General features: G+C 38.8%; 2 protein-coding genes across 5 annotated transcripts; one reads left to right on the forward strand and one right to left on the reverse strand.

Annotated features, from left to right (window-relative positions):
• Nucleotides 1-13,151: 13,151 nt before the first annotated feature.
• On the reverse strand, nt 13,152-17,265 carry cts12 (cathepsin 12). The gene is made up of 8 exons (XM_080878065.1): nt 17,044-17,265; nt 16,582-16,727; nt 16,333-16,452; nt 15,961-16,125; nt 15,658-15,879; nt 15,403-15,571; nt 14,388-14,493; nt 13,152-14,295 (listed from the first exon to the last, which is right to left on the reverse strand). The coding sequence occupies exons 1-8, from the start codon at nt 17,204-17,206 to the stop codon at nt 14,196-14,198; spliced, it is 1,191 nt and encodes a 396-aa protein (XP_080734191.1). The 5' UTR covers nt 17,207-17,265; the 3' UTR covers nt 13,152-14,195.
• Nucleotides 17,266-18,186: 921 nt separating this feature from the next.
• Nucleotides 18,187-25,018, forward strand: ankrd29 (ankyrin repeat domain 29). Of its 4 annotated transcripts, none has more exons than XM_080878514.1 (10): nt 18,187-18,446; nt 19,077-19,297; nt 19,487-19,585; nt 21,492-21,590; nt 21,796-21,894; nt 22,246-22,344; nt 22,463-22,561; nt 22,932-23,027; nt 24,472-24,570; nt 24,658-25,018. In XM_080878514.1, the coding sequence occupies exons 2-10, from the start codon at nt 19,190-19,192 to the stop codon at nt 24,739-24,741; spliced, it is 882 nt and encodes a 293-aa protein (XP_080734640.1). In that variant the 5' UTR covers nt 18,187-18,446; nt 19,077-19,189; the 3' UTR covers nt 24,742-25,018. The 4 variants fall into 4 exon arrangements, with proteins under 4 accessions (XP_080734640.1, XP_080734642.1, XP_080734641.1 ...); XM_080878516.1 differs by having other exon boundaries at nt 19,077-19,246; XM_080878515.1 differs by having other exon boundaries at nt 18,187-18,387.
• The last annotated feature ends 134 nt before the right edge of the window (nt 25,019-25,152 follow it).

The raw sequence follows: 25,152 nt of genomic DNA on the forward strand, positions 1-25,152 counted from the left end.
TCCTCCTGCTGTGCATTAGAAACTAGGCACATTCGAAGCACCGCTGCACAGGCATCAATTCTCATACTTAGATACTTAATTGGGCCATAATTTTAAAAAGGAACACTCTGCGTTATTATATAAGACACAAAGTTATCAAAACAACAAGTTCTTGAAGAGCTAAAATGAAGTGAGAAGTAGGTACAATTTCTCATAAACTTTTTAAAAGTCTGACTAAGGAGAATTACCCCCCTGCTGTGCATTAGAAACCAGGCAGGTGCCGTGCACTTCTGCACTGGCTTCACTACTCAGACTCTGCGGTTAAGTCCATCTTTTATTTTAAAAAAAAAAAAAAGTTTCAAAAAGTCTATCCTCTGATCATCTGAGAGAAATTTTAATGCAGATTTGTAAATGGTAAATGGCCTGTATTTATATAGCGCTTTTACTAGTCCCTAAGGACATATCCAGTCATCCACCCATTCACACACACATTCACACACTGGTGATGGCAAGCTACATTGTAGCCACAGCCACCCTGGGGCGCACTGACAGAGGCGAGGCTGCCGGACACTGGCGCCACCGGGCCCTCTGACCACCACCAGTAGGCAACGGGTGAAGTGTCTTGCCCAAGGACACAACGAGCCCCGGACCGAGACTTACCAGTGAGGAGACTGGACATCCACTGCTGACACCTATTGTCCTGTTGTACTCGACAATCTCAGCATCTGCTTTCAAGTTATCCACGCATCCCCTGAGCGGTGCAGCTGTGATGTTGTGTCTGAGATTCAAAGGCAGACAGGCTCATAGAAAAGGTCAGTTTGATTAGCTGATACTGTTTTCTTCTAGACTACTCAACACACACATTGGCACTGGCATTTATATGTCATATAGTAATGGTCATGAGAGTGGTTTGATTTTTTTGTAAGTCTTTCAGTAGGGAATTATTTGTTTCCCTCCCAGAGGAAGCTGAGTTTGACATGATTTTAAAAGCATCGTGTGTTGCATTACCTCTCTCTGAGCTCTGCTGGAAGACCCCCAATGTAATAACTGATGTAGTCTGTTTGAATGTGATCTGTGGAGACCGTATTTTGCCCATAGTACACAATTAATTTATCTGCAATGGCAATTGCAAACTGCGTGTCCTGAAACAGGAAGCATATGCTTAGAAAGGCATGAATTTAATAAAAAGACTTTCAAGTTTTTTAAAGTAACTAATTGTATTGTTGTTCTTACAAACAGAGACACTCTTTCAGCACTCCGAAGTCTAATCTCTCTGTCAGCTTGTTGACCTTGTAGCACAAGGAAGCCTCTCTCCACAAACACACAGAAAAAGGACTCCTAAAACAGAAGAAACACATGAATTTTAAATCTTTTTTTGTTTGTTTTTTTGTTAAACATGCAGTTATATAAGTGCTTCAAGCATCTATTCAAAAATTAAAATCCTACGTTGTTTCCAATGTAGAATAACAAGGCATTTGTTTCTCGGCTGTTTGTGTGAAATCTGAACAGTCGCCTCTTTTTCCAGTCAGGATCCTTTATGAACGCCATGCGGTAACCTCTTCCTTCATAATAATCAGACACCTCTTCCTGTGCAATCCTAAACACATAATTTAATCATTATTTGACCTTTTCTAGTCAACACAATGTCCGACCTTTATTTTTAATTTTTTGTTTTATGCTTACTTCACAGTGTGCTGTTTTGCATCCATATTGACAGCATGTTTGAAGTTAAAAAGGCAGACAGGATTATCATTCAGGTAGGAGAGCTTTATGGCTCCTCTGTACTTGGGGTAACGCAGCTCCACTGGAGGCTATGAGAACAAAAGAGGACTGAAAATTGGACTGAAAAAGTGAACATGTCATTTACTAATGCAAATGATTTTGTTGAGTACACTCCTGTTCTCTAGGGCTCAGAAGCTCTAAGCTATTTTTCATTAACCCATTCCCACAAAAGGATGATGACAGACTGTGATAGGGACTTTGTATTTCAACTTCTTCACAAAAAGTACCTTTCTCACTAAATTGTTCAATTTCAGTCTCTGAATAAGACTGTTGTATGTCATTCATGCAGTCTATGGAACCCTATTTCCACAAAACAAATATTGTCATATATACTATAAAACAGTGATATAATATATAAAATCAAATCCATATCAAAATTGGGAGATCATGGCTTCCATCAAAACACTTCTTTCAGCATCAAATAAATTCCAAATAGTTTTCAAAGAAAACTTAGAAAATCATGCAATACGTTGAGTTACCCCATGAGTCAAAATCTTGACAATAAACAATACAATAAACCTTTTTCCGTACTTTTTTCTTTACTTCTTCCACCCATCAAGTCAACTGAAGCTGTGTGTGCTGGAAACTAGTTTTTATATGTTAGCTTTTCCTTTATTTAAAACCCATTATCTTTGGCTAAACAAATGAAAGACACAGTGTCTAAACTTTCTGTGTGCTTGCTTGTGTGTTATACAAAAGTTATCATTGCTATTGCAACGTTTACAATTTTACACAAGCTTATTAAATGAGTTTGAATTGGCTTTGAGTCGTCTTTCAACTCTCTACCCCTTTAAACACTATAAATTTGCAGGCAGGATGAAATGAAAGCAGAGACTTATTACAGTGAAGTAATCGGGATAGCCCCCCACGTAGAAAACGACACTGCCTGGATCCAAGTCGAAGACGCCTGTCATTGTGTTTGGGATGTTACGTTTAGGAGGGAGACTGACACGCTCCTTTGACGTGAAGTTCTTTGTGACGTTCACTTCAGCGTCCTGGTAAACCCTGCAGGAATTGTTGGCACGAAGATAAGAAACATGTTGGTGACATCATGTAAACTTTCAGCTAGCAAATCCATGTTCATTTTAAAATACACTTCTACCATATGTACTCAGTACCTGTGGAAGATAACTCTGTCAACGGCTGAGGAGTTCACGCTTCCGAGTGTTATTTGGCTGGTTTCTATCTCATGAACCACTCCACCCAACTTATAGACACAAACCAACACAGTGTTTCTGATAGCCATTCCAATGTAGTCTCCAGAAGCCTAGAAATGTAATAAAAGAAACCTAAGGTATATTAAAGAAAAAAACAAAAAACTACATCATGCTTCCTGTGTAGGCCGGTATGCACGCTCACATTCTTGCTGCCCAGGTAGAAAACGAACAGGTTGGCATCTCTGTGTTCATCCTGGTGTCGTTTTCGTCTCACATCAGACTTAGCCGGGATTTTGTGATGCCGATTGAGGAGAAGATCGACAGCTGTAAACGCTTTAATGTCCTCAAGGTCTCTTGGAGGGTGAAGCTCAATGTGGCTCTTTCCATTGAAAGTGGTGCCAAGAGAGAGCTGTGATAAGAGACGGTAGAAATTGTGTGTGTCACAAAAACAGATGATCTATGTGTTTTTAAAAAATAAACTATTGTATTCATACATTTATTATTTTATTTTTACAACTTAGGGGTAATGGAAACAAGGTTGCACTACTTTGAGTTCTATTTTTGCTCCACCAACTCAAGCAGAATTTCTGGGGGGTTTTGGTATTTCCAATGTGAATGTTTGCATCAGAGTTACTAAATGAAGCAGCTTTCCACATGTAAATAATTGTAATGTCACCATCCAAGTAGTAATTCTAGCTGGTAAAGTCTGTTTATTTCTGAAAGGTCAGACTCAGCAAAAAAAAAAAAATGTAACCAAGTATATTAGCTTTTTGACTCAGCACCAGCATTTAAGGCCATATTGTGTTCAGCAGATTATCTAAAACTTCCTGAGAGCAGTCGCATGTAGCTGACCCTGTAACCTGGTTGATCCTCCAGACAACAGATGTCAGTCTGGGCTGTGCAAAAATTTAGTTTCCCATAGCTGGCAGCCTTGTTACTCCTGATCAGAGGGGAAAATACTTTCAGCTTTGTCTATGAATCAAGCCAAAATACAATCCAGCTATCATGCTCTGTCCTCCTTTCACCAAAAACAAGGGAAATACTGAAGATAATCTCTGCACACTCCAAGGCCAAATGAATTCTCTTTGGATAGTGCTTACATAGCACTTAATATATAATGTGTTAATTTGAAACAGCCTTAAGCAATATATTAGTACTTTTGAGAGTTTATAATGACTCTTCTATATTGTCAATGCTGATCACTCATCTGTTCTTATATTACTTGATCTTACTGTTGCATTTGATACAGTGAATCATGAAATATTAATTTCCTATCTTCAGCAGTGTAGTGATATCAATGGCACTGCTCCAAACTGATTAAAGTCATATCTGATTAACGGTTCTTTTTCCAGTAGGATTTGTTCTAAAGCGTCCACTTTGACCGGTGGAGTACCACAGGGGTCGATTAAAGGCCCTATTCTGTCTCAGGCTTCATACCTTAATGTCATGTAAAGAAACCTGGTGTAAATTGTGATTCCTCTCTGAAATTAAAGACAGATTAAATCTGTCACTATAGCTAGCTCCTTTTAATAATGAAAGTCAAACCTCTTGTTTAGTTTATTAACCTTTAATAACCTTTCATCATATTATTATGTTTTCCTAATTGTTGTATCGATTGTTGTGCAGCACTTTTGTCAGGGTCTGCTGTGCTTTAATGTGTGAAATAAATGAACGTCCCTTGACTTGAAAAGTAAATTGCAAACATAATAAAATATCTGTCTCGGTAATAGCAGGTAACACTTTACATTAACAATCATTAAAAAATTGTAAATATCTTGTAATTAGATCAAAAGTTTGTATTATTGTTTTTGCTCGTATTGTTAATACTCCTGTTTGAGTTACTTCCTGTTTTATTGAATAATATTTTCTTTGTGATCGTTAATAACATCCTGCTTCCCTCTATTTTCTGTGCCACTTTTATTCAACTAGTTAATCACTCGCCCCAGCATATGTACCACCTGTTGTTCATTTTTCTGTTGCCACATGGTCTTTTAATGTCTTGGAGTCAAGCATTTAATTTAGTGCAATTTTTTGTGACATGATTTTATTTATTTATTTATTTTATTCATTTTTATTATTTTAAAGTTTTTTTGAGAAGTGTGGATTTTTTTAATTCGTTTTTTTTATTTCACTTTTGTGTATTTGTTTGGCCTTTCTGAGTTATTTGATTTTCTTGTATTGCATTTATTAATGAAAGCAATGCAATACTGTGAATTTTTACATTTTAGCAGTGCTAATTTCTCTTGAAAACTTGAAGATACCTGCAAAGAACCATGAAGCTGAGGAAAACTGCAGACACAGCCGACAGCTTCATAAGGTTCAGTCTGCAAGCTACACATTTCATATGCACACTGTACTGTCATACACTGTGAGGCTGTTCCAGCTTTAAATCAAATCTGACAAGTCAATTAAGAAATTAATAGGAAAGATGAAATTAAAAAGAAAATGTTACCCTATTAACAAAGTTTCTTGTCTCCTCTATTATGTCCTTGATTCTCTGGATGCTTTCTGTCATGTTTGGGTGAGGTGACATCCTCCTACCAAGAGCCTTGACTTCTGCGAGCTTGTCACTCATCACAGGGAATGCTTTGTTGAAGCTTTTTACTTAAGCGGATAAAATAACAACACATAAAACCTTTAAATGACTGTATTTTAATTGCAAGAATATGTTTAAGGAATTTAAACACTTACCAGCCTGGTCTGCATCTGTCAACATGTCATTTATATTCACACTGATATTGGTTAAAGTTATTCTTCCCACTTCCTCGCTGATATTTCTCAGTCTCTCTTTCACACTGCTGACTGTAGCGTTAGCATCAGAAGCAGCAGTTTTCACAGACACTATCAGTGCCGCTGTGTCATCTGAAATACAAAAGAAAAACTATCATATGCAGATACAATAACTAATTTTACGTTTATTTTCTGATCTGCATCAATTCCAAGTGCTCTACAAACCTCTTTTGATCTCTTTGAGTTTGTCACCGATGGATGAGGTGTCGATTCTCAGTGATCTTCTTTTTTTCTTTTGTTTATTTACACGATTCCTGTGAGCATTTACTGTACGTGACACCGCTGTTCAAAAGAAATTAGAACACCTTTTCATTTTGCACATTCAAACTCAATATATTTGTCTTGATACTTGTTTTGTTTTTACATACTTTTAAGGTGACTTTGAGTGTCTCTGGTTTCCCTCCATAGATAACTTGAGTTATCTTTCAGCTGTTCAGACCTGCTGATCAGACCTCCCTTCTTCACATCCTAATTTATCATTCAAATATTGCATTAATATTTTCTATAAACACGTAGATTTTTTAATAACTCTTACTAACAGCACTGAAGTTACCTTTAAGGTTTGATCAGCAGCCCTTTTGGACTCCTTTGCTGCCTTCTCAGCCATTTCTACTGCCTTAATGATGCTGTCATAGGCCCCTATACCCAGGAGGCTGACCAGTGAAGTGCTGTTAGTAGCTGTATGAAGCGCTCTGTAACAAAATCCAAGATGGTCTATTATGTTAAACGAGAAACGGGGCCCAAGCTAATCTAAATCTGCCTTGCTTCTTTATTTGTTCTTGGGATTCACACTCACTGTTGTAATTCTGTCACCACTCTTTTGAGCTCCTTTGCATGCTCCTCTGCCTGGGCTATAGCTTCCACCTCTGCTATTTTTAAACTGTTGTTTAACTGCTGAAAGTGTTCCAGCTTGGCACCATCCAACTGAGCTGCTCGCTTCTCAAATTCCTGCAATTTAAACAGTAAACTTTAATGCAAAGTCCAATACTTTTGAGAAGTTATAAAAAGCTGCTTATTACTTTTTTAACTTCCTTAAGTATCGACAAATTGTCAGTAATGTTCTTTAGCAGATCTTTAGTCATTTCAGTCCCAGGATGGAGAGTGCTTTGTTCTTTATCCAGCTGAGCTTTAAGATGCTGGAAAAAGAAGAAAGATAAAACAGTGTGTCATCAGAAATGTATGACATGGCCAATGAGAGCTTTATTTCCCATTACCTGCAGCTCCTGTAGGGCAGTACGACTCTTGAGGTTAAGACCCCTTGCTCTGTCAACTCTGTCCTCTGCATCCAACAGCAGCTCGCCCAACTCTCTCACAGCAGAATGTGAGGCCATGAGAGAGTCTCCACTCTGAATCAGGATGAGTTGTTTCATTTCTGCAGCAGCTATCATGTCGTTGCTGATTAGTTCTAACACTGAAGAGAGTGTGCAAAATTTAGATATCAGAGTTATTTGATATTGGCCACAGAATGTCTTCTAACTCTAATTTTGACAATTATATTTTCATTAATGATGAAATTATTAATCTGCAGTTGTGTTTCTGAAATGGTTTGGCTGATTGTTCATGTCCTCTGTTCTGTTTAAAGATCTGAGACGCATTCCTGCCACTACAGTTAGGTCCATATATATTTGGACACTGACACAAGGTTTTATCATTTACTGAAACATATTCCAATCATAGTTACATCATGGACTTGGACATTATCTGTAGACTCAGCTTTCATTTGAGGGTATCCACATTCAAATCAGATGAAGGTGTGGGCAGTTTCTTCGTACTGTCATTATCAATTAAACAGAGAAAAGACCTGGACTTAATTTGAGGTGTGGTGCTTGAATTTGGAAGATTTTCCTGTGAAGATGCGGTCAGAGGAGCTCTCCATATCTTTTTGTTCAACCTACTGAACGAAAGCCAAAGGCCTGCACTTCAACTGCATCTGAGTTGTTTTGTTGGAAATCATTGTTGTAAAGTACAGAACTAAAATTGGAAAAAAGTTGTCTCTGTCCAAATATTTATGGAGCTAACTGTATATCTGCCACATATTTGTGTTTGCTCTGGTTCAATAAACGGTGAGAGCCTGGGTCACATACACTATGGGAGTCAAAACTATCTCCACATCCAGACTATTTGATTTGCACACACAGATTAATCTTGCTGCCAGTCAGTCAAGAGTGGAGGATTAAAGTGAGAATCACCCCAAATATGGAAGTATAGGTTAAACCAAGGAAGTATACTGGGCCTGATGTTTTCATGAGAATAATTCTGCTATCTGGGCATAGATGGATGTATTGACCCATTCGGTATAAAGGTACATGCTGGCTACTTAGCCTAGCATAAATACCGTAAACAAGAGGAAGAAGAGAACATCTGTAGTGTGTAAAGTAGTCACCTTTTTAGTTATTGGTGGGTATTTGTTCCTATTTCCATTTGATTTCAGCAGATATGCTGCAGTTTCATTTTTAGCAAACGGACATGCCAGTTGGTTATTTCTTAAAATGTCAATTAAATCTTTATACAGTCATTTTTATATAAAAACATTAGTGAATTCTCAACTGGTGAAAGGGGGTTGGTCTTTGTGGAATAATTTAACATGAAACACAATGTTTGTATTTAAAATACTAAATGCCAATGTGTCCATTTTCAGCCCCACTCTCTCTCCTCATAAGCATACTGTAATCTCTATGCTCAAGGAAAAAAGATCTCTAACATTTATGTGCCTTCTCCTGCTCGCTTCCTGCTTTGTCCCTCTGAGCAGTGCAGCCTCTCTTTCTCATTTCCTGCATGATGCGCTGAGCTTCTTCCATCATCCTGCCTTTGTCCTTTTCAGAGAGAGAAACTGAATCTTCAGGTTTCGCCTCAGTTAGCTGCTTTATCAGATCTGACAAGAGGAGAGACAGTGCTGTTAAATGATATAAATGGTAAAAATGGCCTGTATTTATATAGCGCTTTACTAGTCCCTAAGGACCCCAAAGCACTTTACACATCCAGTCATCCACCCATTCACGCACACATTCACACACTGGTGATGGCAAGCTACATTGTAGCCACAGCCACCCTGGGGCGCACTGACAGAGGCGAGGCTGCCGGACACTGGCGCCACCGGGCCCTCTGACCACCACCAGTAGGCAACGGGTGAAGTGTCTTGCCCAAGGACACAACAACCGAGACTGTCCAAGCCGGGGCTCGAACTGGCAACCTTCCGATTACAAGGCGAACTCCCAACTCTTGAGCCCGATGCCCACTTTGACATAACAGGTAATTCGGTTTCCTTAACAAGTGTCACAAAGTCTTTGGCAGGAGAGGCAGGAAAGGTCTGCTTGTACCTGATATCACTGAGCAGAAATTATTAAAGTTAGGAACACTCCAACTTCACGCTGATAAGACCACATATATTTTCATATTTCAGAGATGTACCTTGTATTGGTGTGAGAAGACCTCCTGTTTTAAATAGATCTTCTGCCTTTAACTTCGTTTCATTTGCAGACTCCAAGGTCTTCTTCAAATATGATGTAATGTCAAGGTTCTGGTAAAATTTTGGAAAATATTTAAATATATTTAATAATAAGCCAACATAAAGAGCTGGGAAAGCTCCCTGTGGGTTCTCTGTCTTTCATTCTATTTGGCTATCCTCTACTATTCTAATATGAGTTTGCATTTACAATTAAAAAGGAAAAATTATCAGTCTCTTGGATGAGTTACATTTTGATTAGCATGGGAAAATTCACTCCAGGTACCTCATCACTCAGTTGAGACAAGTCATATCTGTCAGCAGCCACATCTGCTTCCAGCTGTTCAACCTTTGGATCCAGGAGTCTCACAGCAGTACTGTGCCTCCCCATCTGTACCTAAGAAACATTAGATAAGAAGTACTTTGAACTTGGATAAATGTTGCTGCATGATCTGAAATAGCAAATATTCTCAAGGGCAGTGTATTTTCTCAGAAAAACACCTATTCCCTGTGTGAATCGCTACCTTTGCTTCAGATATGTTAGCCTCCAGGTTGTTCAGAGTAGATCGTGATACAGGACTATGACTGATGTTCTGCAGCTGCTGCTTCAGCCAAACCAGATCATCATCCATCTTCTCCGAGTCCACCAGCAAAGTGTAAGTACAGCTGTCACACTCTGCTGGTAAAGGCAAGATGAAATGTAGTGAGTCTTAGTTTTATAGGTCAAAACACGACTGCAAGATGAACTTTCAACACAGACTCACCATGACAGTGATCCCCACAGTTACTATTACCAGATGTGATGCACTCTGTTGAAAGGAAAAAATAGTAAAGTTGGATCTCATCACATGAAGGCCACTTTAGCTTTCATATTAGCCCATGTATGCAAATCCATATATGGAGATACAGGCTACAAAAATATACAGTAAGTATAAGTAAGTTGTAGGAAATCAAACAAACAACAAACAACCAAAAATACATAAATAAATAAATAAATAAATGCAATTTCATTTAAAATGTATATATACAATAATATTAATTTTATGCCTTAAATAACTAAAATTACATCAAGAACATTAGATGCTGAGGAGCATGCCCGAGAAATATGAGAGGAATTGAAAGCAGACCTTCATTAAAGCAAAATAAATTGCAACCAGACACTCTGTACCCATGGAGGTCATGTTTAGTCTCTCACAGCTCAATGACTACAGACACCGTCCTTCAGCAATGTTTTCACTCTATGTTACTGAGTGGTGATTTCCTCAGCTGTATTTGTAGACTATACATTACAGATGCATTGCAAAGTGAACCTGGAGAAAACATCGGTGCACTTCTGGCACAAAGGGATTGAGATCTTTTTTTTCTCAATGAGTAATTATCTATTTATTCATTACTTATTATGTATTTCTTTATTGCATAAATAGTCACCTCCAGTCAGAGAATCACACATGTTCAAACCATTCTCCTTGCAGTTGCAGGGCTTGCACATGCCCCCATGCACCATGGGATTGCCATAATAACCAAATGCACATCTTAAAAGGGGGAAAAAACACGAGAAAAGTAAATAAGTTTGAGGGTTGGGGCGTATGCTGCAAAGATGAAGATGCAAATGATGTACGGTTACCTCTCACATCTGACTCCACTGTAACCATGTTTACACAAACATTCCACCACTCCTGAGCCAACATCGAGGCAGGCCAGTGCAAAACTAAAACAAAGAGTGAAGGTCTTCATATTCACGCAAAACAAGGAAAAGGAAAGCTGTGCAGGAAGAGTAGGACATAAACAGATACTGACTTGTTCTCTGTAAAGGGACATGGACAGGCACGACAGGTTCTGTTCACTGGATCTTCAAAATAACCCTCCTTGCAACGTTCACAGCGATTTCCTGCAGTGTCGAACTGACATTTCTAGAGGCCAGTTAGATCAAACAAAAGAAAAGGAACATGGTTTCCATCTGGCCCAGCAGCGTGACTACAAATGCTACAACACTGACATCTGCTACAATATTGTTTCTCAGCAGCAGAGACATCACTTGTATCTGAGTAATTATTGTCTTTTTGTGTGTGCATGTGTGAGTCAGCACCCACCACACAGTTCCCTGTACGCTCATCACCCTCATCGGAGAGCCCGTTGCAGCTGCATGGCACACACTGGCCCCTGTTCGGTCCGGCCCACTCTCTGTAGAAGCCAGAGCTGCACTTCTGTAATGACACAGCGAGATGAACAGTCGACTATGGGGCGATTAACATAATGGAAAACTCCAGGGGTGCTTGACCTACTTTAAAGTAATGCATTACCACAAATCAATCATTATACAAGGTGTAAATGCAGTTCCTGCTGTAGTATTTGCTGTAAAGTGCACTGTAAGAAAAAGTCCTAATATAAAAGTATTTTACAGTTTTGATCTGTTCTTCTAGAATATCATTAAATTTACATAAATAGACTGTGATTTCACATTTCAAATGTAAATTAATGTAAAATCACTGTAATGTAATAAAACATAATTTCCTTGTTTTGTAAATGTATTTGTCTGTACATATGCATATTTAGATTGTTAAAATACATTCACAAATGCATCATGATTGCACAAATATTTGTCCGTTATGTGAAGGATTGAACTGTTAAATTCAAATGTAATGCTATGGAAAAATATATAACATGATTCCTATAAACTTTGTTTACATCAAATAATTATTACTATTATTGCTATTTAGGGTGATCGTGGCTCAAGAGTTGGCAGTTTGCCTTGTAATCAGAAGGTTGCCAGTTCGAGCCCCGGCTCGGACACTTTCGGTCGTTGTGTCCTTGTTAAAGACACTTCACCTACTGGTGAGGGGCCGATGGTGCGATATGGCAGCCTCGCCTCTGTCCCAGGGCATGCAATGCATTATTATTTAAACCAACTGTTAACTGTATATTTCTGTACATTTAAGTATTATTATTCATATTGCCACATTCATTGACCTTGTTTATAGGTAATTTCATTGTTTGATCACGTTAAAATGCTCCTAATTTAATGTTTAAAAGCACATGAAAAAGGCAAAATCCCATGTAAAATTAGGGCAACAAACTGTATTGTCATTACTGAAAATAACCATATTTTTATGGGAAAGTTATTTTCTGTTATTTCATGGTATTATTTTGGCGCCCCAGCTGCCGGAATATTACTGTTTTTCTAGGATTTTTTTTTTTTAACAGTGTGGTGTGCGACATAGAGATACGTATTGAAGAGCATGTGCATGTTGGAAATGAGTCTGCTCCAGGTTATTATATATCCAAGTAAAGGTCTGGTGAGCTTAGGATATCTGGCACGTAAAAAAACTCATGTCTGATAGTGACTGCACAAGAGTTAATAGTAGCTTTATATGCTCAGATCACAAAAACCGAGTCACTAAGATTTCTTGACCTTGTTTTCTCTCACTGCACATAATGTAATAACAAACAGTAGTATAGAAAATAAGAAGGAAAAACACAGTGAGTAACAGATAAGCCAAAAAGCAGCTGCATTACCTGAGTGGCAGCACCTGCTGTCTGGTTGCTGAAGGAAGGATCACAGAACGTTTTCCTGCTGTGCTGCTTCTGACGGATCTGAGTGCGTCTGTCATGCCAACACTTTGGATATTTCTGCGCAGAGGGACAACTTGGAGCAAAGCAGAGCAAAAACAAAGGCGCTGCAATGCAAAGCCAAGAAGCAGCCCACTGCATTTTAAGTCTTTCAATGAGCCCTGTGAGTGTATTAAAAAAATCCTCCCTGCTAGGAGGGAGCTTCGACTGAACCTTGGAGCTTTTTGTGCGAGAGAGTTGCAGAAAAGCTGGATTGTATAAGTGACTGAGAGTGTAACTATATGTGTGACTTAAGATCAAAGTTCAGTGAGGTGTGGTTGCACACGAAGGAAGACGCAGTGTGTGAAATAAGTGACAAATGAATCTAGAAGAAATCACAACTTTTGAACTCATATGGAATATAGTTTATTAAAGCAAACAGGAGTACCAAAAATATCAAACAGAAACAAAAAAAACCACAGATGTAAAAGCTTTATTTGCACTCACTTTTAAAATAACCATTACATTTGTTCTGTTTGCTCACAGATTCTTGTTGAGGCCAGGCTCAGTTTTTTCTTTTTAGATTTTCAATTTTTTCTCATTTCAGCCTAACAAAAATAACAAAAAGTTGCAGTCTGGCAATGAAAGTTACAAATCAACTGTGACTAATATTGCTTACACAGGGTACCCTGATTTGCTTTATATGGTCTAATCTACAAAATCTATATGTTAGTGTGTATAAGGTAGCCCTTTAATCCATGAGGAAAGTGTTTATTGAGGTTACAGAACACAGGAGCCGAGGACCATTTTCCTACTGACTTCTGTACAATTTTGAGTTCTTTTTTAAACCAGAAGAGTCGCCCCCTTCTGGCTGTTAGAAAGAATGGAGATTTTAGTTACTTTCACTCTGAATTCACTTTTCAGACTAAGAAACTACATCTATGTTTAACACAAAGTCTATGAATGAAGGTCACACAAAAAGGAGGGCAACAAAAACAAAACAAAATCCAGTATATGATGATATGTTGAGGGTGGGGGCATTACTGGACAGGGCAAAGGCTCCACTAATTTTGGACAACATCTAAAGGTTTTGGAGCAATATCGCCATCTAGAGGATGTCTGTTTCAGGTAAGACTTTGACAAACTACATTTTGCACATAATGCAACAGCAAGAGTTCAAATCTAAACTGGTCTGCTTCCAGTTTAGTCCTATCAGCCAGTGAAAATATCAAAGGCGGCTCTAATCTTTTGAGTTGCTGAAGGTGACCCTGGTATTAATCACACATTTATTTTAGTTATTTTATTATATTTTTTTTATTTACCTCACAAAGATGTCCCTGAGAGAAGCGACATGTTCATTATTAAAAGGTTTCAACTTTTCATAAACATTTACTAAACTGTCAGAAAGGTGATTTGGGCTGTATGAGCACTGACTGTTGATTTGTGGAGATGAGGTCCAATGGAAGAGCGTATCCTTGAGACTGCCACATCTTATTAAATCATAGAATAGGGTACAAGGCGTAGCTGGCGAGGCCACAAGCGTTTTGGCCATTCCGGACGATTCGCATAAAGCCGCCTTCACCCCAGCCAGTTCCCCAACTATTGGGGGGGAAAAAAAGACATTTTTAGGTGACAAAAAGTGGAGGTTTTGTTCAGATGCTATCTTTTTCTTTCAACAATATTGAACAAACCTGTTCTTGATGATCCAGTAGTCTTGGCCTTCTTGTGAGCCATAGCCGACCAGCAGCACTGCATGATTCAGATTATTGGGGTTGCAGTTGGGCTCATCATATATTCCTGCAAAGGAAACATGAACCTACTTAACTGACTTTTGGAAATTTGTGGGAAGCAAAAACAAACTGATAACACAACAGTGACATAGAATAACCCTTAACTCAGAGAAGGAAAATTCTTAGTGACCAGTTGTTAGGGAACATTACTTGTGGTATTTCTTACTTTTTACATGGTGGCTTCTTATACATAAAATGCACAAATTTTTAAAAATGAGGTCCTGTGAATGTAAGCTTTTTGCTTGGGGAAGTTTTTTTTATTCTGTGAAGAAGAGGATATCCTCGGTATGGCACAAAGCTTGGATTGTGAAAACTGATGAGCAACCCACATGCTCTTCACATTTTATGTTTGTGAGGTGTAGGCAACTCAGAATAAAGTTAACCTAAAGGGAATGTGGTTTTTAAGGGGGAGGCACTTAAATTGCACTTTTTAAAGGCAATTTATGAACCAGAGCACCAGTATAAGAGAAATGAAGCTCATCTTGAACCATCAATCATGCAGAGTTACTCAATTAGACTCCAAAAATAAAAAACATGAAGCTGAAAATTACCATAATAAGTCCTGTTTAGCATTTAGTTCAATCTCCAACAACTCCTAATGGGAATTTCTGGGTCTTTAGTTACTAAAAGCTTTGTTGTGTCCCCAAGATAGTTGCTAACTTTGTTTGTCTGCTCACTGTTGCTGAGTATCCGATGGGATTGTCAAAGCTTTTTTGCTGAAAAAAATAGCTGCCATACAATGAGAACAAAAACAACTAACAACAACAAAGTTGCACTTTGTCACTCTTGTCATATGTGGCTTAATGTGGCTTTGTTAATCTAAAAATTCTCATTATAGCAGCTCTGAGTTTAAAAAGTCCTCTTCTTATCAAAATCGACTTAAGATAACATAACTGTTATTTTTAAGGCAGTTAACCTGAGCTGTAGAACAGGAAGCTTGCATGATCTGCATCAATAGCAACTGTTATTGGTCCAATAGTTGCCAGAGCATCAGCCATAGCTTGCTCATCTCCCCTGGGAATGAACCTGTAGTCCCTGATGTGAGCAACTGCAAGCCTGCTGTCGTAGAAACAGGGCTGAGTGTCCTGTTAAGAGAAATAAATGTTAACCACAGCATGTCCGCAGAATTATTTACTTTTTTATGATGTAGGATAAGACAGCAGAGTCCTACCACTGAGGTGTATGGGTAGGTGTTTGAAGACTCCAGCCCGTTGCTGACCACATAGTCATAAGCATTGGCCATCCAGGCACCACTGCACCCATAGGTACCAAAGGATTTAGAACAATCCACTAAGTTTTGTTCGCTCAAGGATATCAGCTGACCTGTCTTTTTGTACAGCTGTGCCTCTATAGCTCCCGTAGTGCTGAAGGCCCAGCATGACCCACAAAAGCCCTGCAAAGAACATTTAAAACAAAGATCTGATTGTGATTCAGTCTGAATATACCCACTCATGTGATGGAGGGACAGTCTTACCTGATCTTTAACCTCAGTCACAAAACCCATGTTTCTGTAGTCAACAGCATAGCCATCTAAATGCCTTGCATTGTTACGCAGTCTTCGAGCTGAGACTTCTTTCCCTCTCTTTACAAACTGAGCATTCATCTTGGCACCTTGCAAAACCCGGTATTCTTGTTGTGTCTGCAAATGTAAAACAATTTTTGTTCACAGTATCACAGTATTCACAGTTTGTTACAGCAATTAATCAGACAATTCTTTTTTTTTAAGGTCTTTGTGGAAAATAGTAGGTACATTTAGGAGCTGGTTAACTCCGGTTAAGTTCTTTGTTGAAACAAAACACTTCTACTCTACTACTAAATTCTACTAGAACAAAACAATACTCCTTACTAGGTCTCCATATCTATTCATAGCCATACTGAATGACTTCATCCCCATGAGAAACCTTCGGTTGTTGTCTTCAATCAACTGCTTATTCTCCTCCCAGATGGCTCTCCTTTCCATGTCATCCTGATGGTTAACACAGGAAAAGCACACGCAAGAAAAACTCGAATAAATTAGAGAACATGTGGACTTTTCGTTAGAGAACATTTGCACTTATTGTTGTTGTGAGGATTTTAGATGTGGAGGCTGTCTCACTGATTCATCATAGCTTATGCCATATCTGCTTTTCCAGATCTCCCACTCAGTCGGGGCCTCCTCATCTGAGTCTGCCAGCACGTGCTGCAGGCCACTCAGCAGGACGGACAGCAGAGCAGCTTTCAGCAGAAAGCTGGCCTGCTGGACTAGAAGGACCAGAGCATTGCACAGTTGCATTGTGTATATGTATAATTCATCATATTCATCATATCATGTTGAAAGGATGGCCTCATGAGCCCTCTGACTGCAACTGTATTATCAATCAAAAGAAAAATGGAAATCTAGTCAATATAAAAAGTGTTCTCTGAGCTTATGTTAGCTTAGGTTAGTTTCTTTAAAAATCAACAGTGAAAATAGACTTAAGGGATTTTATAGAACAAACCAACATATAAAAGAGACATATAACATTATATAAGATTAGTTGTTCTTTTGATATTAAACAAAAAGCTCTGGTCAGCTTACCTTCATGCATGTGAGTCTGTTTTGGTCCCATATTCTGAGAGCAACTCTGAACAGTGACACCGAAACAGACCTGCCTTATAAAGCTTGTCAGTAAGTACATGTTACTACTATACTTTAAGTTAATCCCTAAATCAACACTCATGACAGCAGCTGAGAAGGACATTAGTCAACAAAAATAAGATGCTTATCATGCTCCTCCTTGGCCATAGTGCTGTAATCATTTAGAGACAGCTAAAGCAGCAGTTGTGTAAATCCCTCAAATACTGGTTTATAATTGAGCACAACAACCGTCACATAACTGTGCAAAACAAACTGTGAAAGGGGAACTTTATCTAAATAAAAGTGCCAGTGAACTGATGTAAGAAAGCTGAGGGTAACATTTCTGCATTCAAGAGTGCATACAATAAACAGTAGTTAAAACTTAACCAAAAGCACAGAGCTTGCAGGCATACAGATCCGTTGTGTAAGCAGGATTTCACTGCCATATTCGGCTTCATTTTAAGTCATTCATACTCAGTATAATAGTTTATTTTAGCAAAGTTCTGCTACACAAATTTGTATTCTGTTTAGACATTTTGGATCTTTGTTCTGAGAAGATGAGGGATTTATCCTTTCTTTCTTAGAAATGTGAACTAAGGATAACCACAGCAGACTTTTGCTCTCTGAAATAATTTAGGACTAAAACACAAACAGAAAGTTTCAGAGAAAAATCCCCAAGATCAATACAAGGGCTTAACAGAGAGGGATTTCTTTTTCAGTTGCTCCAAATCTTTGCTCACTTGTTCAAAGTTTTAACGTTTTAAACACGAACCACATTATTAATTATTTATTATTATTATTATTATTAATAATAATAATTATAGTTTATTTCATTTATTTAGACTTTAAGATTAGATCCTTGGTTTAATTTTTAACAATGATCTCCTTATATGTATGTCAATAGTGGAGTAAAAGGCGAAGTTTTTTTTTTTTCAGAAATGTAGATTACAGTGAAGTATAGTAAAACACAAATGCTTTAAAATTAGTCTTAAGTGCAGTATTGAGTAAATGTAGGTTGCTTAATAGCCATGGCTTCACGCCATAAATCTATATTTATATACAGTTCATCAGTGTGAGCAGCAGCGCCCTCTGCTGGCCCACGGTGTTGCTCCCTCGCAGGACACACTGCAGAGGATGAGCTCAGCTGATTTTGTGCCTCCCCGTTATTATGTCCGCGATCGGGCGCCGCCAACACCCAAAGTCAGTGCGGCAAAACAGGCGAGTGGCGCTCAACATCTCGTCTAATGAATGAGTGCGCAGGAAGAAGTATGAGTCACGAATGAGGTCTGCAGGATGTCTTTCAAGGTAAACCAGCTTTCTCCGTCCATCATTCTGTGCACGCAGCCTGAGAGGGCCGCAATAAGGTAATTGATCGCACCCGCTTCCTCTTGAAGTGCAGACTTGTTTATTTGGGGGTTATTGAACGATCTGCTATGTTTCACTATGAGCCCGGTGAGGTAGCACTTGCTCTGACATTTGAATGGCTGCTTACTGGCCTGGGCGATCATAGAGTCCAACTCGGTGTGTGTGCATCCGGATTTGCTGATGTAATAGCATGTCAAACGGCCCATGGTACTAGCGTGCACGTGAATGTGCGTGCACAAGTATGTCCACATACCTTTTATTACCGGTACTGAGAGGAAACAAATCATTTTACGCACATTTTGGACATGTCCCCCTCTTCTGAGGACAAAAAGCAAGTCCCCATTATTCATGAGTAACTTGTTAAATTTTATGGTAAAGACTTAAAGTTAGCACAAACTTTAAACCCTAACTTTGGTTGAGATGTGATGTGATGTCATAAATATGATTATTAATCTCTTGGCACACTTTATTGATGACTCACCTGTCATTCATATTCAGGTGCATCACAACACTGAACAGTAACACCTGGATGCACTCTGCTGTCCTTACTGTCTGCTCTCAGCATTCCTAATGCTCTAATGGTAACTTTCAGGTCAGTTTTTGTGTTGTTGTGTGTATTTATCCTCCAGAAGGAAACACCCCTGGCTAATGCTGTGTTTTGGGCAGCGAGGAAGGGGAACTTGGCTCTGCTTCAACTGCTACTCAACAGCGGGCGAGTGGACGCAGACTGCAGAGACAGTGTATGGACACTGCATGCTGTGGCTGCTCAGATGCACGCTTTAACCATATTCCACCTGTGGTAGGGACACAGAAAGCTTCAAGCCTTACCTGTGGGGTTCATGTAGTGCATGTGTGTACCATCACAATTCCTCATCCATTAATTGTTTTCTCTCTCTCTCTCTTTGTCCTATAAACAGTTGAAAGTTTTGCATGTTAAGCCAGAAATATGCAGAATTCTGTGGTTTCATCCCTGCCATCACTACACTGTTTACCAGGTCATTGCAACAAAACAAATATGCTCATTAATGTTTCTTTCCAGTATGGAACAACAGCGCTGATGGTGGCATCATACAGCGGCCATTATGACTGTGTTAAAGAGCTTATCATGCAAGGGGCTGATATCAACTACCAAAGAGAGGTATGCTGGGGAAATGAAACCCAATGAATTAACTAAATACTCTTACAGACTCCAAAACATAAAGTGTTGGTAAAGGTGTTTTTACATTGTCAGAATTAGGCAAATACAATATTAGTGAATGAACTTGACAGATGTTGACTGTCCAGGCTTTAAATTTAGATGTGTTGACAGATGGATTTATCTTATTTCAATGGAAGCATACTCATGCTAGCTTTACCCCCTTTGTCCAGCCTTTGTGCTGAGCTAAGGAAACTCACTGTCTGCTACCGCCGGTGAATTTAGAAGGTCACTACAACCTGCTGGCACATAGCTCCTGAAAACCCACTAATTGTTGTTTTTACACTTTCCAGTTTTCCAGACATGGATTAGAAATTCGTCCAGACCAAAAGAAAAATATTGAAGTTTTAAATTGAATAAAGTTTTTAGTCTAGGACTAGACTTCCGCCATGTCTGGAACACTGTGCCTTTAACTGTTAATTACTGAGCAAAGGTGTGCATATGTGGATTGTTCTGCTGGAAGACCCAGGCTAGCTTTACTCCCTTTGTCCAGCAGTTGTGCTACGCTAAGCCAGTACTGCATCATCTGGTAAATAATGTCTTAAGATCTTGTATTATGTAAATTCATGTGCTTTAAATTTGTTTATACACCCTCTGGCCACTTGATTAGTTACACCTTGGTAGTTCTGGGTTGGACCCCCTTTTGCCTTGGAAAACGTTCCTAAGAGATTTTGCTCTCTATTGGCATGACAGCGTTCAAGTCGCTCCAGATATGACATCCGTGATACAAATATCCAGTTCTACCCGAAGGTGCTTTATTGGATTGGGATCCTGTGACTCAACTAGAGGTTGTTTGAGTAAAAAGGCAGAAATTGATCCATGCTGTTGTTGTTCGTACTAAATTCTAACTCTACATTCTGAAAGTTACAGCAGACTGTTGTCCTATTTTGGTGAGCCTATGTGAATTGTTGCCTCAATTACCTGTTCATAGCTGATAGGCCACAGCAGCGGGTGCTAGTTCTATCTGATTAAAAGTTAAGGTTTTGTGTTCAGAGATGCACAACATGTTTATGCAACCTTTGCATACCCTGAACGCCTTAGTTGTAACAAGTGATTATTTGAGCTACAGTTGCCTTGGTTTCAGCCCAAAGCAATCTGGCCATTTAATCTGACCTCTGACATCAAGAAAGCAATTCTTGTTGATGTCAGAGGTCTTGCTGCTTGCTCTTTTTTTTGGGACCATTCTCTGTAAACCCTAGAGATGACTGTGCCAGAAAATCTCAGGAAATCTGCAGGTTTTTTTTTAAATACTTGCACAAAGTAACTTAAATTGACTTTCTTGATTTGAACTTCAACAGGTCTACGTGCCTAAAAAGATTGAGTTGCTGCCATGTAATTGGCTGATTCAATATTTTTGTCAATAAGCAGTTGAACAACAAAGAGGCCAGGGAGTGTAGTCTATCAATTTAGTATCTTTTGGATGTGTTTATACGCGGATTTCTCTCACCTACAGGCAGTAGGTCACCAAGGTAGTTTTCTTCCTTTTTCCAACCGTTCTTATGCTAACCAGCTGGTGTTTCACTGGGAAGCGACAGCAAGTTGCTGCTATAGGTTTGGTGCATATAGTCCTCATTAACTCTCTGCCCTACACTTTGGTTATATTTCAACCTTTGTGCTAAGTTCTTTTTCTGTTTTTTTCCCCGCCAAATAAAACTTTCTATAATGTTAGTTTTATGCTTGAGTAGAATCTTATTTGTAAGAAAACAGGGCCATATGTGCAGCAAAATTCCCCCAATTGGACACTTATTTATTCTATTCCTCATGTCAGATATTCATGAAAGGTTATATTGTGTACACCATTAGGGTAAAGTTGAGGTAAACAGCGGTGTCTTTTTTTTTAACTTTCCAGACAGGTTCTACCGCTTTGTTCTTCTCCTCCCAGCAAGGACACCATGAAGTTGTAAAGCTCCTCTTTGAATTCGGTGCCTCCACTGAATTCCAGACAAAGGTATGCAACAGGGTGCAATGATGTGTATCATGGCCTTTAGAATACTGGGTGTGAAGGAGAATGCTGCAGTGCTATCATCAGACTTCAGAATGTGGAGATAAAGAGACAGCGATGCACAAACAGTGCTGCTGTGACTTTAACGATATTTTTGTTGTTGCCGAACACTTTAGTCATTCTTGTGCATCCATGTGTGTTTATGTGGCAGGATGGTGGCACAGCTCTCACTGTCGCATCTCAGTACGGTCACTCCAAAGTGGTGGACATCCTGCTGAAAAATGGAGCCAATGTTCACGACCAGCTGAACGTGAGGCTCTTTGCATTTACGTCTGCAGCCTCTCGCTCTCAGTACGCCGTCACTGTCCTGTCTGTTAAGTCTATTTGTCTGTCAGAAACACAATGGTTAGCTGCACACATTGTCCCAGCAACTGGAATCTAGCCTCTCAGGTTTCTGCAGACTGCTGAGTCAGACATGAATCATACTGGGCAGGATAACTGTGTGTTTCCTTGGTGCCATGGAAAAACAACCTGCTTACACAAAAATGTGCTTATAAATAGTACTGATGGAATCTTGTTTTAGTGATGTAGTCTATGCCTAATTGGAAGATTTTCCAAGCAGATTTCGAAAATCTAGTGTGAGGTAATTCTTGTTTTGCAGGATGGTGCCACCCCTCTTTTCCTTGCTGCCCAAGAGGGTCATGTGACTGTGATTCGTCAGTTGCTGTCATCCGGTGCCAAGGTCAACCAAGCAAGGGAGGTAATGTCCTCGCCAAACTCTGCCTCTTTAAAACAGAGCTCTAAACATGTTGTCACCTACTCCTGCTAATTGTCCCTCAATACCTACAACCCCCCTCTTCATCAATTCCCTCCTCCAGGATGGCACTGCCCCCCTGTGGATGTCAGCCCAAATGGGTCACAGTGAGGTGGTGAAGGTGCTGCTCTTACGTGGTGCTGATCGGGATGCTGACAGACAAGTACATTGATCTTTTAGGATTAATAAAGTACATCAAAGTGTACATAAAGGGATTTTTACTATTGATTCCTGCCATTCTGCAGTGTGGAAAGTGTGACATTACATAAGACTAGGAGGCTGCGATCTGTCTTTATAGAAACATTTCACCATAAAAGGTTTTTGATTTGTAATTATATGGACATATAGATTGAATTTGCAACTGTATGCAGATACTTACACTTATATTTAACATTTCAAAGTTGGATGAGAGATTATCTGTTGGTGGGAAACGTGATATAGTCAAAGGCTTTTAAGGATGTGAGTAACTGAAAATGGACTCGTGATTTTTGTGACAATTTTAACAATTGTATGCTTTTTTTGTGTCTTTCAAGGATGGATCAACAGCGCTGTTCAAAGCAGCGCTGAAAGGCCACAATGGCGTCATTGAGGAACTCCTCAAATTTTCTCCATCACTTGGCCTTCTTAAGGTAAAACATGCTGCTGTAGATGTCTGTTTTGGGAAATAGCTATGGTTAAGGCACAACTTGTCAAGCTCTCAAGCTTTTCTTCAACACCAAAAAAATAGTCTGGCACAAACACAGTGTGTTCTTTTACAAACTTAAACATATAGAACAAATTGTTTTATCAGCAATGTTTAGTGGGCTTGTAGATAGATTTTGCATGTTTTGTAGGATGGATGTTACCCGCTTAGAGAAAGTCAAGATAGTGATTTCCTCTTTGTAAAGATTTGAAGATTTGACATCAGTAGAAGCACAGAGAGTAACTTAAAAATATTTGCAAACTATTGATCCAAAGAAACAACATCCCTGGGCAGGTAAAGCTGTGTTTTCATTCCCAGGGATTGCAGATGGAAAATGGCTAATAGCTAAATCTAATACAATATACAACAGTGATATAATTTTTTTTATACATGGACACTAATAATAAAAAGGTTTTAAAAAAAAAAACAACAACACTGATATCTTTATGTAGCAATGAGTAACTTGTATGTACAGCACATGACAGTACTGTTGGAATGTAATCAGTAAAAAGGAAATCAAATAAAAATAATAATAACAATAAAAATCACTGTCTAGGAAAAAATGAATAAGCCTATAGTGTCAAACCAAAATAACGGTGCTAAATTTTATACCTAGATAAAAAATTATTTTTACATTTCCAACTGCTCATAAACAGAACAAAAGAGGATCTAAAAAAAGCTGAACTATCAAATAAATACTATTAAAAACATATTACTAGTAGTGTCAGACAATCCCAAAAATACCACCCACATCACGAGTAGCTCAGTGCTCAAATAGCAAGGAACACTGGTTCAGAGGCTCTATATCCAGCTCCACTAACAATCAGATGAATTTCCTCCGTGGGCAGCCGGGCAGTCAGAGTGGGTCATGGCTGACAGGCCTGAAACATGGTTACAGAGACAGCTCTCTTCCATCATCGTTATATTCATCATCGTTTATTTGTATAGCACTTTACGAACACACCAGGCAGACCAAAGTGCTGAACAACACAGATCAAAACAACAACCAAATTAAAAATACCATAAAATCATTACATACAATAAAATAAATAAGAAGGTGTCAGTTTCCTACAGAGTTAAAAGCCAGGGAATAAAAATAGGTTTTCAATCTGGACTTAAAGACCTACACTGATGACGCTAAAAGACAAAAAGACACAAAAAGAAAGTCAGTGGACCTGCCATCCCCATTTCCGTTTTTTGTGTTAAACTACATTATCTGGCTGCTGGCTCTTTCTTTTTATTTAGTGTCCCAATATTAGAGCTGTTAATCAATCTTGTAATCTAATGCTGAACAAGAAAAGGAAGATGCATGCTTGTGAAATACCAGATACTATTAAAGGAAAAGTAATAATATTAAAGAAGGGTAGTTCATATTTGTGTCTTGTCTACAGAATGGCTATACTGCCCTTCATGCTGCTGTTATGAGTGGAAATCTTCAATCTGTTCTGCTGCTACTTGGAGCAAATGCTGACCCAACGCTACTCAATAAGGTGGGATAGCAGACAAACAGCAGACAACCTAAGTATATAATCTCATTAGATATTATAATCAAAGTGTTTCCCATGTATCTTTTGCAGAATAGTGAACTCCCTGCAGATCTGACAAAGAATGATCGCATCCTTAAGGTTTTACGTCCAAAAATCCTGAATGGACACAGCTGATAATGGCACAGGTTCCTGCCTTCACGCCTGTCTGTGTAAGGAGGGGGAAAGAAAACAAGTGTCCAATCCACCCAATTACAACATGTACTGTACACGGTGCTTGCTTTTGGTTGAAATTAAGCTGTCGTATGCCGAACAAACCTGGACAAAGTATAGCGCAACACAAAAAACATTTGTCTTCCATGTGCATCATCCCCTACTGGTCTCCTGTTTATTTGTGTTTATCCCAAGTGTTGTCAGATTTCTATATATTTTGCACTCTTTATTTGCCTTTTTAATAAATGTAATAAAGTGTAATTTTATTTATTAATGCAGGAGTATCTGTGTGGATGTGTAATATTTTTTTGAATTACATTTTATTTGCGGTTGGAAAATGAGCAGTCATGATAAAATAAGGATCAGATATTACGT

This window comes from Rhamphochromis sp. 'chilingali' (assembly GCF_963969265.1).
Source record: "Rhamphochromis sp. 'chilingali' genome assembly, chromosome: 3".
In the NCBI taxonomy this organism is placed as follows: domain Eukaryota; kingdom Metazoa; phylum Chordata; class Actinopteri; order Cichliformes; family Cichlidae; genus Rhamphochromis; species Rhamphochromis sp. 'chilingali'.